Source organism: Humulus lupulus, chromosome 9, assembly GCF_963169125.1.
Source record: "Humulus lupulus chromosome 9, drHumLupu1.1, whole genome shotgun sequence".
NCBI lineage: Eukaryota > Viridiplantae > Streptophyta > Magnoliopsida > Rosales > Cannabaceae > Humulus > Humulus lupulus.
Genome location: NC_084801.1, coordinates 16,699,726 through 16,717,369, shown reverse-complemented (window position 1 = coordinate 16,717,369; position 17,644 = coordinate 16,699,726). Strand labels below are relative to the sequence as shown.

Here is a 17,644-nt window from a genome sequence, read left to right as displayed (position 1 = left end):
CTGCTGTGATAATTAGAATATGTTATTGGGATGATTTTGGGTTAGTTTGGTTGATATTTGGTGGATGAAAATGGAGCTTTTCTGGGTTCGAAGGGGTCAGGCCACGGCTCAGGTCTTGGTGTGCCGCGGCCCCCTAGAACAGAGATGTGCCAGAAAGGAGGGCGGGCCGTGGCATGGGAAGCTTAGGGATGCAGCCCATGTGTGTTGTCTGGGGAGGTTGGGCCTCTGGTAGGGGGCGGGCCGTGGCATGGAGAGCCTTGGGACGCAGCTCTTAAGGGCATTTTGGCCTTAAGGAGGCTTAAGATGCAGGGAGTTGACCTAGGATGCTCGGGATCGATTCCACTACCGTGCTTGGTGGAATTTGATGTCCCAAAGGCTAGAACTTGGTCTAGAAACCCTTATTCATTTATGATTGATGGAATTCTTTATCATGGTTGTGACTAGGTGTACGCTAGGGCTCGGGGCAGGATTTTGCTCGAGGGTCGTCTTTCTTAGTCAAAGCACTCGAAGTGAAAGGTAAGAAAACTGCACCCGGTTGTGTAAATATGTTGTGACTAAGGGCTCCCTATACTTGTATGCATTATTGTACGATGGTATTATGCCATGTGAACGTGAAATAAATGGCCTAAGAGTGCCGGAATCAATATTGGCACAGCTCGGCCACTGGTAGTTGAGGACAGCTTAATAATCATTGAGCTCGGTTTAAGCGAACTGGAGTCAGTGGGTTGAACACTGGGCTTGGCCTAAGTGAGCCAAATATAGTGGATTAAACAGAGGGTGCGGCCTAAGGGCGTCGACCCTAGTTGTTGCTTGACATGTGTACTGTTGTTAATTTGATGTATATGACATGCTGAATATCTAGAAACTAGATCATTGGTTATTGATTGTTGTCCTTGATTAAGTGAATGCTATGGCTTGCTGGATAATTGATTAATGTCTTGTAAATCATTTGGTTATGCTCTGTAAGCTATTTGGTTATCGATATTGATTGTGCTATGATGTTATAGTTTTCTTGCTGGGCCTCGGCTCACGGGTGCTACGTGGTGTAGGTAAAGACAAGGGTAAGACGAATTGACCATGGGTTGGAGAGCTCTGGGGGTGAGATGTATATTGTCAGCTGCTCGGCCGGCAGCAACGGTCGAGGGATTGTACAGGGACGGAAACCTAAAATGTGTATTTTGCCATTAGAGTGGCTTGATTATTTATAACATTTGGAAATTCTGTAATTATGTCATTTAAACCCTGATTTGGGATCCCGTGTACCAAAAATTTATTTTAATGAAAATTATTTGTTTATAACCGAAATCTTTTAAACCTAACATGTTTATGTCCTTAGATTCACATTTTTATTTAAATGACATGATTAGCAAGTCTCGCACTATTTCAAACACACAGTGTAACGGTCTTGGTTATCCAGGCCGTTACAAAAGTCCTCTATGAATAGGATTGATCATTGTCATTTATTTTGGACGCTCAATGATTATACTCAAAACTCTAAAAAATTACCATAAGCTTTAACTCATAATTCTCAATAAAAGTGACTCATAGATATATGTAGATTTTAACTGCTGAACCACATAAAAATTTATGTGCATTTGATTTATATATATCATTTAATTTGCTCTTATTTTTTGTTGGCGAAAAACTGTTTACATCAAACTTTAATGTAATGATTTGACCATGCACTAAACATTATCAAATAATAATGAATAATAAAAAAAAATGAAAGAATATATATGAATACCTCTAATGAAAATATTGTAGAGCACTCAATGCCTATAATGAAAATCATGTAGAGCACTCGCTATATATTAATATTAAAAGAATAGGTTCAACTCTCCTCGGCTTCTGAGTTGTGCTGAGATTGGAGCAAAAGCTGTGATTGAAGCTGATAGTCAAGAGTATTGTGATGTAGTACCGTGGTTTGGTGTGGTTGCATCTGGCTATTAAAAATATTATTATTAAAGCTTCCTTGCAGACTTAAGGTAGGAGACATAACACCAGCAGCAGCAGGACTAGGAGAACCACTACCACCACCACCGCCACCACTGCTGCTCATCTGATTATTAAACACGCCGCCAATGCCCACTCCTATGTCTCCAACTGAAGCCACACCCATTTGATCAAATCCATTGTTGAACCTCATTTGTTGTTGCTGCGCCTGAGCAGCACTCTCAACAAACATTGGATGTTGCAAATGATGATTGGCTGGATCCTGAATCATGAACTGTTGGTGCTGCTGGCCAATAGAAACATTTGGGGGAATTCCGAACATGGGTGGCATTGAGGAGAGGCTGTAGGATGGGATCATCATTGCCTGAGGGCCAATGTAGGCGGCGAGCTCTTTCTTGGCAGCATTGAGCTCCGTCTGGACTTGCTTGAGGCGATTGTGGAGGACAGAGATGAAACCTACACAACCGTAGACTGGATCACGAAGGCGGGCTTGTGCCTCGTAGGCTAGGGAGACCACAGCCTCTTCGCGGTGAGCGACGGGCAGCTCATTCAGGATCTTGGCCACGTTACTTGCACCATAAACCTTGTGGACGCAGGCGAACTTTTGTGGTTGATCAGGTGGGAAGTATGGTGCAAACACACACTCTAAAGTGCATTTCCTTCTTAAAAACTTGCATGCAGCACATGGTGAATGAGAGCTTGAAGATGACATTTAATTTTTCTTTAAAACGCTTGTTTATTAACAAAGACTGGAGAAGAAGAAAATGGAAAGTTAATGACAATAAATTTAAGAAACTTGAGCATAAAAATGGTAAAGAGAGGGAGACAATGGGATTGACAATAATACCATCATCGTTAGTTTTATTATTTTTAAGAAAATTAAATTGAGAATACATAAATTAATAGGCCAATAAAGAAGAAAAATATATATGTGTATGTATACAATTGTAATACAATATGAATTTATAAAATTAAAAATCGAAGCAAGAAAACATAATTTTGTTTAAAAAAAGTTGACACAAAACTAAACTTTACGTACGTATCGTATTTTCTTATAAACATAGAATAGTATAATAATGCTTAAGATGATACACAAAATTTACACATAGTAATGTTTGTTAACTAATACAAACCACACAAATCAAAATAATAGGATCTCACTTGAAAATATTAATGACTAAAATTATGAGTAACAATCCACACATACTTTTTACTAAGATGTATGAAAAAATTACATATATTGAAGTAGTATGTATTTTAAACCATACAAATTTGTAAGATGTGACTACAACATTATATGTATGGTTTTAAACGCATGCCTACATGAGTGATGTGTACTTTTGTGTATAAAAAATGAGTATGCCTAGCATTTCTAAAATTAATTACACATTATTTTGTTTAAGTTTAATAATTTCATCATTTCAGAAATGAGATAAATGTTATTTAATTATTTTGTTATTAAAATAATTTATTTAATTAATTTTTTAATAAAACTGTGTTTACTAATTAGTGCTATTTTTTTATACATCTATATTATGAATCATGTAATTTGTAATAGTATTTGTATTTTTAAATTATTAGTTTTTATTATATATCTATATTAGTTTATTATATTTTGTTAATATATTAATAATATTATTATTTAAATAAATAGTAAATAATAATATAAATAAAAAAAGCTTTAATAAAGATACTTATGTGAGTATTGTGCATAATGTGTGTATTATAATTTATATTTTAATATACATATATATTAGTGTGTATGCTTTTCTTAGAGTGTGTATATTATAATTTATGGTATTGGCCGGGCTCATAAAAACTTTTTTTTTAGGCTTTCAACATCTAAAACCTCTTTTATGTTTGATTAGATTTGCCATGTGAATTAGCTTTTAGTCTAATTAAAAAGCTCTTCATCGGTAAGTTAATATTTGTAACTTTCTTGAAAATAACATTCCAAACAGCAAAAATTAAAAGTTAAAGTTTAGCCAACCAATGTCATAAAATCTATATGTGTGTATACTTATTTTTTTTAAAAACCAAATCTATGTCTGTTGAAGTTCGGCACATAACTAATTTTTTAAAATTTCATGATTTCACATATTATTTAAATATTAATTAATTACTATATTATTATTTAGTATATTTAATTAGTTAATTAGAATTAAAAAAATAAGATTTTTATACTGTGTTTTTGTTTCAATTTGTGCTTTTCAATTAGTGTTAATATATTTACTTTGTTATGCATTAGGTATTGTAATTTTAAATGGTATTTGTCTTTTAAACTATTAGCTTCTTTATTATAATATAGTTGATCTTAGTTTATTTTATTTGTTAATATATCAATAATAATGACTTTAATTAGATATATATAAATAAAAATAATAAAAAAAGAGCTTTAATATAGATATATCATTATGTTTTAATATGTGTGAGTGTATACAAATAATATGTGTATATTTATAAAATAATCATCAATGAATAGTAACAAAAAAAGACAAAATAATCACTCTTTTATATATGTTATTATAGCTAGATATAGCCTTTTTTTTTTGCTATAAAACCTCTCACATTGTTTGGAATTATTGTAATAAAGAGAGACTTATATTAATATTAGAATACATATTATATTATAGTTTAAGATCACCTTGAATTTGAGAAATTGAATCTTAGAAGCAAAAATTGAGGTTTTCTGCCAAAAAGAAAAACCAAACAAATGTTAGCCTTATAAAAATAATTAGGTATACTAAAACAATAATAATAATCTAAATCTAATACTCAATAACTATACTGATCACATATATTCACATAAAAACAATTACATTAACAAATAATAATTGAATACAAAATAAATTTTATTTTAAAAAATTAAAAAAGAAGAAATATTTCTTTGAAAGTGAGAAATCCAAACTACCCAGAATGAGATTATATAAGCTATATTCAAAATATAATACATAATATATTTTATAAGGGTAAATAGCATTTGGGTCCCCAAACTTTATTAGTTGTATCACTTATGTTCTTAATATTTCTTTTGTAGCAATTAGATCATCATTCTTTACTTTTTGGCTCACCTTGGTCTCCAAAGTTATATTTTATTAAATAAATTTAAATTTATAAAGGTAAAATAAGATTTTAACAAAAAAAAAACCCTATTTTTTCACTTCAAACCATACTTTATTAATTAATTATGATAAGTTGTATTATTTTTTGTAATTGACCTAGATATTCTCTTGAAATATTAAGAAATAACAATACAAAAATATTTTTTATTATACTTTTAAAATATATAATATATCAATTATATATTAATTAGTTTATCATTTTTAATAAATTTTTTTTTACATACTTTAAATTTTAGAAACATAAAATTCATTAAATGTACTTCTGTCTATATGATCATATTTTCACACTAAATACATACTTAAATTCCTCATAGATTTTTAAAAATTATTTCCACACATATAAACAATTTTTTTTTTCAATAAATTATAAAGGTGGAAATAATTTTTAATAATTTATGAGGAGTTTAAATAGATAAATATGTGTGTTGAGAAAAAAAATTAATTAAGGCATAGATAGAAGCACCCTTAATAAATTTCATGTTTGTAAAATTTAAAGTATATAAATATTTTTATAAAAAATAGTAAACTAATTAATATATAAGTAATATATTAAATATTTTAGAGGTATAATATATTTTTTTTTATTATTATTTCTTTATATTTCAAAAGAATATTTAGGTCAATTACAATAAAAAATATATTTGGTAATAAAAAAATGGTTTATTAAAGAGAAAAAATAGTTTTTTTTTCTTTTCTAAAATTCTATAATTATTATACCCTTATAAATTAGGATTTATTTAATAAAATATAATTTTTGGAACCTATGTGACCTATAAAGTAAATGTTGGGGATCTAAATTATTACAAAATAAAGGTTTGAGACCTAAATGATATAATTGGTAAAGTATGGGGACTCCAAGTGCTATTTACCCATTTTATAATGATTAGAATATGTTTTTAGAAATTATCTTTTATTTAGGATTAATTTTTTTAATGTATGAATTGATCATCCTAATATTTCAATCAAATCTTAAGAGAAATCAAAACTATATAATCTATTTTGTAAAATAATTGTTGATAAAAATATTGAAGTAATGTAACAACAACAATGATTATATATATGTTCACGGTAATATATATATATATATGTATATTTATATATATATTGACTTGATAAAAGCCATTAAATCTCCAAAAACACACCAAGTTTATATATGAAGAAACTGTAGAAAAAAAAACACAATTAATATATAGGTGTACTGTGGGAAGGTAAAGTACAAAATGATGAGAATGTATACATAATAATAATAATAATAATAATAATGGTGATGATTAAAACATATTGCTTTTAGTATCTCTTAATATCTTAAATTAAGATTAATTTTTTTTGGTGGGTGAATTGATCATTCCTAAGACATGAATCCCATCTTAAAAAAAACCAATCAACAATATATCACTACAAAATTTTTTTTAGTTTTGGTCACAATAAAATTTGTGACTAAAGAAAAATCATCTTATTTATGTCATCACTAAAAAATCTATAACTAAAAGTATTAGTCACAAAAATCACAATTTATTGTATATTTTTAGTATTAACAAACTTTATCACTAAAAATAATAAGTTGTGACTAAAACTATATTAATGATAATTTGTAATTAAGTATGAATTTTTTGTTGTGACTAAAAGTGACATTAGTCATTGGATATTCATTTTCTTAAAAAAAAAAATTGCTTATGAAATCATAGAAGCAGTATAATGATTATATACTCACACTATTATATATTTTATTCACTTAATAAAAGCCATTAAATTTCCGATAACTGGTGGTGATGTATTCATTTTTTAAAAAATAATTGTTATGAAAATAAATAAGTAATATAACAACAATGGTTGCTGCAAATATATATATATATATATATATATATATGTAACATATCAATGATTATATGTTCACAATAATATATATTTATTGACTTAGTAAAAGCCATTGAACCTCCAAAAACACACCAAGTTACATATGAAGAAACTCTAGTTAAAAAAACAAATAATAGGTGTGATGTGGGATGGTATAATAATAATAATAATAATAATAATAAAAACATATTGCTTTTAGTATCTTTTAATGTTTTATTTAGGATTTTTTTGGTGTGTGAATTGATGATCCCAAGATTTCAATCCCATCTTAAAAAAACCAATCAAAACTATATATATTCATTTTCTTAAAAAAAAATTGTTGATGAAAGTACAGAAGTAATATAATGATTATATGCTCACAATATTATATATTTTATTCACCTCATAAAAGCCATTAAATTTCCGAATACACCAAGTTTATGCATGAGGAAACTCTATAAAAAAACAAATAATTGGTGGTGATGTAATCATATTTTTTTTTTAAAAAAAATTGCTGATGCAAATATAGAAGTAATATAACAACAGTGATTGCTACAAATATATATAACTTCAATGATTATATGTTCACAATAATATATATTTATTGACTTAATAAAAGCCATGAAATCTCCACCATGTTTATGTATGAAAAAGCTATTGTAAAATAAATAGATGTATGAAAAATCTCTAGAAAAAAAAGAAAACTGTTGATAGGTGTTATGAGAAGGTAAAGTATTCGAAATGTAATCACCTTATTTTGGAGTGTCATGAAGAACTCAATCGAACACTTCGTCCATTTTCCAAGGGATCTGCACTCTCTCGATCCCCGTATTCATATTTTCAGATTGACAGATTTTAGTGGTTTGTAATCATAGAAGTTATCATATTTTCCAATTTATATGTTTTCATATTAATAATGGTTATGCTTTTTATTTCTTTTGGCCAAAGAATAATTTCATGGATTAGTTCATAATTTTTGAAATAGTCAACATCTGTTTTGTTATTGTTATCACCTATAAGATTTTCTATTTTTATCCCTCTATTTTAGTTGTAATTAATGTAAATGTGAGGATTCAAAAATTGTATAAGAAGAAAAAAGAAGTACCATCTTTTTATCATGTTATTTTCTGCTAATCTTATTGACCAATTTCAATTAGGAAAATCAAAATGAAAACATGTTGTAAATATATTAATTTAGTGTGAGGTTCATATCTATTCCATATTTTTTATCTTTTTAATATCAATATGCTGTAAAATACATGTATTGTACATTACTATATAAACTATTATTCTGTACATTTAGTAGTGGTGTGATATATACGTACCTTTTATTTATATTTGTAGGCCATTAATTGAGATTGTACTATGAAATGAATAATAATAAAACAATTTTTTCTCATTTGCAATCTCTATTCTTTATATTATATATGTAATTTACATATATATATTTATATTAGTTTTACAACATGTAGAATCTCTAGCCACTGGCTATGTGAAGGAATAATAAGTATATGTAGATACAATTCTTATTCCATTAGTTTAGCTTAATATCTTTCTAAATTAAAGATATTTTAGTTATTGATGAACTATGGTTATGAGGTGGTTCTAATTTTGAGGATTTATTGTAAGTATAGTTTTTGCACATTAAATTTTTTTGTTTAGGAAAATTAATTTTAAAGTTTTAAAATCTTTTGGCCATGTGGATGGTATAATAATTTGAATTTCACATGTTGTATAATCATGTAATTAAAGCCACACATAGCATCTCTAGAAGTGGAATGTGCTATTAGAAAGAAAAAAAAAATTGTCCAATACTAATTAAGATGCTTACACATGTAGCAAAGTATATTGTAAAAGAAATAGAGGAAATTAAGAGAATTGCCAAATCATGACATTATATATATAATGAGTATTTAAAGTCTCAAAATTTTCATGACTATAGAAGCTAGTTATAATACATTATTATTATTACGATTTTAAATTGTAATTTTGGATATTTTTTTTACATATATATGATTAAATTAATAAAGTACTTATAGCATAATCCTAAAAGTAATGTGATATATATATATATATATATTTATACGTTGAATTTTTTTTGTGCAATTATAAGCTTGTATAGACACTACACAAAACAGTGGCTATACCGAGAGCAAACGTCGTCGGTAGAAACCCGTATGTCCTCGGTAGAACGTTCTCGGTACATCCTCGTCGGTAGATGAAAACTTTGATCAATGGCATTAAATATGTTGTTGGAATAGGTTGTACCAAGGACAATAGTTCTCAGTATAGACTTGACAATATCGTCGTTGAAACCTGTCTAATTTTGTCATCTAGATGAGCTATACCGAAGACACTGTCCTTGCTATAGACTGAACTGAGATTTTTATTTTATTTGTGCAATATTTTTTTATTGATTTAATTTCAATAAATATAAAACAATAGATTAAAATTAAAATTCTTATATTAAACATATAAATAAAAACATAAGAGTACATTTACTCAATCAAAATAAAGAGTTGTCCTATACATAAGTCATACTGACTCGGTGTTCCAACATCGAGATCATCAAATGGTGGTGTGGGGCACTTTGAGATCCCGAGGTGATACAATGAGTTTGAATGTGCTCCTCTAATTGTTGAACACGCTCTCTCATCTCAACCATCTCTTCATATCTCTAGTTTGTGGATGATCAATAATAAGTGGAATTTGGTCTCTTATGTTAAGGATACACCCATATCCTTTCTGGTGGCCACATCATTTTCCAAAGACAGTTTGTACCAAAGACAAGTCGCCATCTTTAAACGCGCTTGAAACTGGTGTGGAACTCTCAGTATTAGTTGACTGTGTCTGCTGTGTGTCGTGATATGCACGGAATTCATCCTGTGATACAATATATAATGTAATTGTGTATTGTAAATAAACAATTAAAAATTAGAAAACTGTTGAAAAAATTTAACGTATCCATGTTTTTTTGGTTGTTTCTATCACACACCCTGTGCCTGATTTATGGTGAGTATCCATCCAGCTATCCGAGATCGGCTCAAGTTACCTAGTCTCTAAATTGCATTGTCTCGTACATATATTTTTTTAAAAAATATATAATTAAACGTAAATAAGAAAAACAAACTTAAAAGAATTAATTACCTAACTTTTTTTATAGCGCAGCACTAGGATTGACTGAAAACCTTCGTAGCTGAGCTCTTTTAGTTTCTTTCTATTTTCCTTGTTGACTCCATAACGTTTCTGCAAAAAGTTTCTATTAGTAATATATTTAATTAAGAGTTTAGCAAGAAATTAATACCATAATTTTTGGGCATCGAAAAAATTCAATGGCTTTTTGCCACTGCGTATCAGTGCAACCACCAAAACGATTTTCTGGCCCATTAATCATTAAATGTTCCTTAATATCGCACTTCCAATCAGAATACTTTTTGGCACATGATGTATCAATACCTCTCAAGATCCCAAGTATGTGCTCTTGTCCATATTTGGTACGCCCAATATCAAACAAATCATCATAAATTACAAACATTTATTAGTAAATATGATATATAATTAAATAGAGTTAACATAAATATAGAAATTACTTACCTCCAGATGCGCAAGTATTCTTTGTTTCAAGGAATTTTGTACTTTTGACAATTGAGGACAGTCTGGATCTGTGTACTGTCGAACAAGTAATCACAGCTCTCTTAGAAATTTGAGCTGTAATCTCCAATCTCTTTATATGTCCACTTGAGAGGGAGAGGACGCCCCAACTCTTCCCTTTTTTCTCGCGTGTTCAATCAATATGTATTAACTGTTAAAATTTAAGGAGTGTATCAATGTGTAATGTATTACCTCGTTCACAATCAGCTGGGATATCTGACGGTCCATGTGGAGGATCGCATCCTCGACCATCACCCCTGTGAGATCGAACAATAATGTCAGCCATATCCATCAAACTAATCGATATTAAAATTACATTTATACTAAACATAACAACTACAATAATCAATTATTGTAAAATATAATTACTTCAACATATTGTAAAATTACCACTTAATCATCACTATAATAATCTTCACTATTACCATCAGTTTCTATGTTTTTATCTTCCTCTTCATCATCTTCTTCTATGAATTCAACTTCCTCTTCCTCTTCCTCCTCCTTCTCCCTCTCCTATAATGTGATTTACACTCATAATATTGTTAAATATTTGTAAATAATTCGGCAACACCTCCCCATAGTTCTCATAAGTGCGCAAACTAAAATTAATTCTGCCCACTTACGAGAACAAAAGAGATGCATACTGAAATCTCTACAAATGAAACAATAAATAAGTAACAAATCACAATATAGGTATATAGTAATCTCAAACTGTTCGAACTAGACAATTTAGAGAGAGGCAAATTTAAGAGTCATTAATGACTCACCCTCTTCGAACGGGTCTAAGTCTTTTAATGAAAATAGAAAAAATTAAAACATTATCACTATGTGATAATAACACACTATCCTATCTTTGGTAATAATTTCTTATTACCAAAGACAAACAAATAGATAAATTTTTTGTCTAATAATATCTTATGATATCTAAGTCTATATTTAATATGTTTGGTAATTATCATCATTTGTTTATATATAAGTATTTTTTTATTAATAATTACTCTTATCATGTGTGAGTTAAATACTTAATTTAGTAATTTTAACAATAATTTAGAGTAGAATAAAAAATATTTTATTTGTTTAGGCTTACTTTTTTTTTCTTCTAATTTAAATTATTTTATTATTTTAAATTAGGTATATAATTATTAATGATTAGTTTTATAATTATCTTTTAACATTAAAATGTTCACTAAAATTTATAAATTTTATTTTCATCATCATTAACAAAATTATTAAATTTACTGATTAACTCATTAATGAAATCAATTAAATGTTAGTTTTATTGAATAATCATTTTATTAAAAAGTTTAATAGATATCCTAAATCTATATAAAAAAAAAAATCGGCAGCATAACGACTATATTGTCATCTATCCCAAATATAAAAACCCTGCAAGCAACACTCAAAAAATACCCAGAACAACCAACATAACATTGTAAACACATTTTTATAACTAAAAGTCAAATTATATACCAAAAATATCGTAAATCATATTAAATCTAATTGCAAAAATAAACTATTAAATTATAATTTTTCATACTAATTTAGCTAAAAACATACCATATACATTAATTCTTACTTTACATCTTAAACATTTAGCCTATTTTATTACTCACATTCATCATTAATTAATCTTTCACAAACTAATTGCTAATAAATTAATTATTTATCCAAAAAATTACAATAACTAAATCATAAAGCTATATGTGTATTTCACTAAAATATTACACAACATTATATTTTAAAAATTCCATATAACTAAACTTTTACCTAATTTTTATTTCTAATTATAAATCTTAGCTAGTATAAATACAAAATAAAATATTATATATATAATATGGCAGATAACAACGCATTAAAAATATGTAAAAACAAGTTTTTTTTCTTCCATTTTCACCACAAAAAATCTGAAAATATTAAAAAAATTATGAAAATATAGATTCCTACATACCTATGAAGGCTTCTGCGATTCAACAATATAGCTTCAAAGTCTGAGAAAATATTATACAATCGGAGTAGCTAGAGTGAGAAAAAAAACCCATTTAGAGAGAGTTAAATACAAAATAAAATGAAATATATAGAAGTACATACCTTGATTAGAGCCTCTTGATAACTAAATCTTATTTGGAGAGGAAGATTTATCAAAAACTATCTTTTGGGGGCAGAAATCTATGGAATACTGATTTGGGGACGGAGAGAAAAAGGGTTTGGAGATCTTTTGCTTTTCAGAGGAAATAAGCTCTGCTAAGGAAGACGACTGATATAAAAGACTTTTGTCGAGAACATTTGTTCTCGGTATAAGTTCCAAAGTTCTCAGTATATCAACTTAAATGAAAAAAAATCTATGAAGTCTTGATGCGGTTCTGGTACAAACACTTTTTTTTTTTTTTTTTTTTTTTAGATGCGGTTCTGGTACAAACACTTCTTTTTTTTTTTTTTTTTTTGTATTGGAAAGTAACATGCATAAACTGGAATGTGCTTTTAGAAAAAAAATGTTCAATACTAATAAAGATGCAGCATGCATATACACCCAAGTAAAAGAAAAAGTAAATATATAGAATAATTAAGAGAATTACTAGACCATGACTCGAAATTTTCACTATTATATAAATTATAATACATTATTATTATTATAAATTGGAATTTTGGTGTTTGTATTACATATATATGATTAAATAATAAAGTGCTTATAGCACAATCGAATAGGTAATGTGATATATGTTTAAATAGTTTTTTTTTTATACAATTGTAGAAGTAATATGCATTTATTATGGTTATGAGTTTAGCAAATGATTAAATAAATAATAATATTATTCGTATTTTATTTAAAGTGCATCTATACTCACCTATAACACTTGAAGTATTGTGATATTATTCGAGAAACAACGTATCTATTTTATAACATGACAACATTCATCATGTCAAAAATGTTCGGAGGAGAAAGTGAGACTACACCGCCACAATATTAAGAATATACACATAATAATATTTGGCAGAGTCCAAGAAGATTGAGATAGATAAATACAAACCCTAGTTGTCGAATAAAACTCATTGTTCTTCTTGCAAGCTTCAAACCTTTTGTTAGAACATTACTTAAATCTTTTTTATGGAGAGAACCAAGCAAAAGGCTTATACATGAGATGTGTCATCATCCAAATTCTTTATTTCCTAGTCCTTGATGGATGCTTGAGGTTTTATCTAGTAGGAAAGAGAATGTGGATTGAACAACCTTGAAATTCACAAATACAAGCACTTTCTTTATGAATTTTTTGGACAAAACTTGTGATCTTGAGAGCTAGAGAGAGATTTAAAAGAAGGATCAAGTCTATCAAAACTCTCAGAGAAGCCTTTTATATTGTAGGCACTGTCAATAAGTCCAACCAATAGGATTGGAGCTTTTGAAAACATCATTTGGAGCTTAAACACATGTGTTTGTATGGTCGCGTCGACGATGCGTCGCTTGACTATAGGCGATGCATTGTGTGCTCGATGATGCGTTGCCTGCTCAATTTGCCAAATCTCTATGGTTTTAGGCGACGCATGTCTCCAAGGAGGCAACACAACGCCATATATGCATGTCCAACTTCTCAAAAGTGACCTTAAACACCTCCAAATACTCCCAAAAATTTGGGTTTCCTTATATACCTCAATGTATCACTTTGGACCCAAAAACACAATTTTTGAATGGCTACAAACAGAAAGTCAAGTTTCATAGCTTCACTGTATGAAAGTGTTTAGAGTTTTACACCTAGCTTATGTAAGACCGCTTGGACAATGTATTTTAACCAAACCTAACATTTCCCCACTTGGTTCATCTTTGTTCTAACCAAATAAACATATGTGTATGTTGGGGATTAGTACCTGCACAACACATCCAATACAGTGCACAAAGAACAACAACAAATAAGGAGTTTAATAGAGACAATTAATCAAACACAATGTAACAACTCAAAATTACTAATAAGGCTTAAGGGCCTTGATTAGTGTGCCAGGAGGGCATAATTGGTATTATGTGAATATATGATTTAATGCATGATTATATGATTATGTGGAGATTATTAAGTGCATGTTTATGAGTATTAAATGTGCATGTGGGCCCTGTTTTGCTTATAAGGGCATATTTATAATTTTGGCCGTTGAGGGCATATATGTAATTATGTGTGATAAATTGTTGAGACCACATTATTATGTGGGTATATTTGCAGCATATGGCTCGAGACGATCCTAGCGAGTAGAATGGCGATATAGTCACGGCAGAAATTTATACCCGGCTCGGGAGAGCCTGGGGGTATTTTTGGGAGTTTCGAAAATATATCAAGGATTATTAGACATTTGGGTAAATAAATGGTAACTAATTAGATGATGAGATTTAAGTGGTAAATATTAGGGACACTTGAGGAGTTAGTGAGAATTGAGGGTAAATGACTATTTTGACCCTTAGATTAACTAAAGGATTAATTATTTGTGGAGGGGCAAGTTGGTTTTTTTCCATAGAGGGGATATACTCTGATTTACTTAGGAAGAAAACAGAAGAAAGTAGAACTTCCCTTGTCTCTTCTCTCTCACGTATCCTTTTCTCTCCCTCTTTCTTTATTGCATTTTGGAAGCGAAGGAAAAGGTTGAAGGAAGTGAGCTAAGGCTGGGGTTTTCTTGGAGGAAATTCAGCTAGGAAAAAAAAAGGGAAGAGTTAAAGCTGGGACTTGAAGGGAATCCAGCTGGGAAATTGAGTTGTAGATTAAGGTACGAACTTCAGTTTATCCTTGAGTTTTTGCTGGGTTTATGAGTATAAGGTAATTGATGAACTTAGTTTATTTGCAAGAATTGAGCTGAGTTGATGTGAGGTTTCAACTGGGAGGTCTGGGAATCTAAGCTCAAGAATTGGAAGATTGAGGCTGAGGGTTTGACTATCATTGAGGTAAGGATTTCTTTAATCTTCTGTGTAATTCTCTGGTTTTTAGTTAGGGTTCTTGAGCTTCAAAGCCCAGTTTTGATTCTTATGTTTAGTGAAGGATTTAGGCAAGTATTTGATGTTATTAGGTTGCTTTGGATGAGTTATAGTGATTTATGTGGTTAATTTTGAGTTTGGTTGATGATAGGGTTGAATTTTTGGAGCTTTGGCTCGGGGAGGTTTGAAGGAGAAACCCATAAATTATCATTTCTGGTGCTAGCGCTAGGTTTGGAGCGCTACAGTGCTAAGCTGCATTTTTGGGAGGCTTTAGTTTTTGTCTGTAGTGCTGTAGCGCCCCTCTGGTGGCGCTGTAGCGCTACCCTGCCTCCTGAAATTGGTTTTTGGGTATTTTCTTAGGGTTTTCGCTTAGGGGCTCGGGGGACGGGTTCACCACCTTGTTTGGTGGAACTTGGAGTCCTGAGAGCGCGAGTTCGGTTCCGGGATTTTCCTTTGGAGTTCAACTCATCGAAGTGTCATTTATTGTTTGTGACTAGGTTTATCGCCAAGGCTCGGAGCTAAGGATCGTGCTCAGAATCATTTTACATTCTCCGCTCAGAATTCAAGGTAAGAAAACTGTACCTGGTTGTGTGATTATGTTGGGACTAAGAGTTCCCTATATTTGCATATAAATGTTGTATGATGGTATTATGCCATGTGAACATGAGATAAACGGCCTAAGAGTGCCGTAATTAATATTGGTGCACAAGGACGCGACTCAACCATTGGTAGTTGAGGTTAATTAAATAATCACTGAGATTGGCCTAAGCGAGCCAGAGTCAGTGGGTTGAACACTGGGCTCAACCTAAGTGAGTCGAAGACAGTGACTTAAGCAGAGGGTGCGACCTAAGGGCGTCGACCCTAGTTATTGAATGATATGTTTATTGATGTTAATTTGATGATTATGGCATGTTTATTACACGGATGATTGCTTATTGGTTTGTTGACTGATATCGCTAATTATGTGAACGATGTGGTCTATTGAGTGCTTGATTAATGATTTGTGAATTATCTGATTACTATTATTGATTAGGCTATGCATTATAGTTTTCTTGCTGGGCCTCGGCTCACGGGTGCTATGTGGTGCAGGTAAAGGCAAGGGGTTTGATGGTTCAACCATGAGTTGGAGAGCTCTAGGGGCGAGGTATACATTGTCAGCTGCTTGGCCACCACAGTCGAGGGTTTGTACAGGGATGGAAACCTAAAAAGTATATTTTTCCATTAGAGTGGCCTTGTTTATTTATAACTTTTGGAATTTTTGTAAATATGTCCTTTAAACCCTGTTTTGGGATCCCATGTACTAAACAATTATTTTAATGAAAATTATCTATTTATGACCAAAATCTTTTAAACTTAACTTGTTTATGACCATAGGATCACGTTTTCATTTGAAAGACTTGATTAGCAAGTCCTGCACTATTCTAAACACACAGTGTAACAACTTTGGTTATCCAAGGCGTTACACACAAAGTAATCAAAAGTAAAACACAAAAGAAAGAACACCAAAAATACTTGGTTCAAATACAACCAGTGTAGTTTTCCTACATCCAAGGCTAGGCAGAAATGCCTAAGTTAAACCCACTATATAAGAAAAGATTACACCTTCCAAGCTCTCAAGATTACAACAACACTCATCCAACTTCTCTTGAAAAACTCTCACACTTGAATAAATCTAGGTTGATCGGACCTAAAACTATATATAGGGATGAGATACACGAACCAAAGACCCTAACAAAAACTAACATCATCTAACAACAATATGTTATTCTGTTATGAACAACTGGTGTCCATGCATATGCAACTGGAGTCTATGTAGTTGCAACTGAAACTGCATACTATTGTGAGTTGTCATTTGAGTAATCTTTTGATTGGTTGAGGAAATAAGTGACAATCTTCACAATTCTCAACCTTAACTTCAGATTCTGAACAGGAATTAGTGGATTAGACAATGCTATCATAACTTTATCTCTAAAGGATTCCCATTTTGATGCCAGGCAAGTTTAAGGCTGCAGTGAACTTACTCACGGGTATGACCTTAGTCATCGTATCATCTAGGTTGATCTCAGTGGATATCTACATAATCTTGAAAAGTTGTTACATGACAATATCCTTGAGAAAATGGAGCTTAACATCTATGTGCTTC

General features: G+C 30.3%; 1 protein-coding gene across 1 annotated transcript; it reads right to left on the bottom strand.

The window, feature by feature from the left end:
* Positions 1 to 1,831: 1,831 nt before the first annotated feature.
* On the bottom strand, positions 1,832 to 2,665 carry LOC133799468 (LOB domain-containing protein 4-like). The gene has a single exon (XM_062237483.1). The coding sequence runs from the start codon at positions 2,663 to 2,665 to the stop codon at positions 1,832 to 1,834; it is 834 nt and encodes a 277-aa protein (XP_062093467.1).
* Positions 2,666 to 17,644: the final 14,979 nt, after the last annotated feature.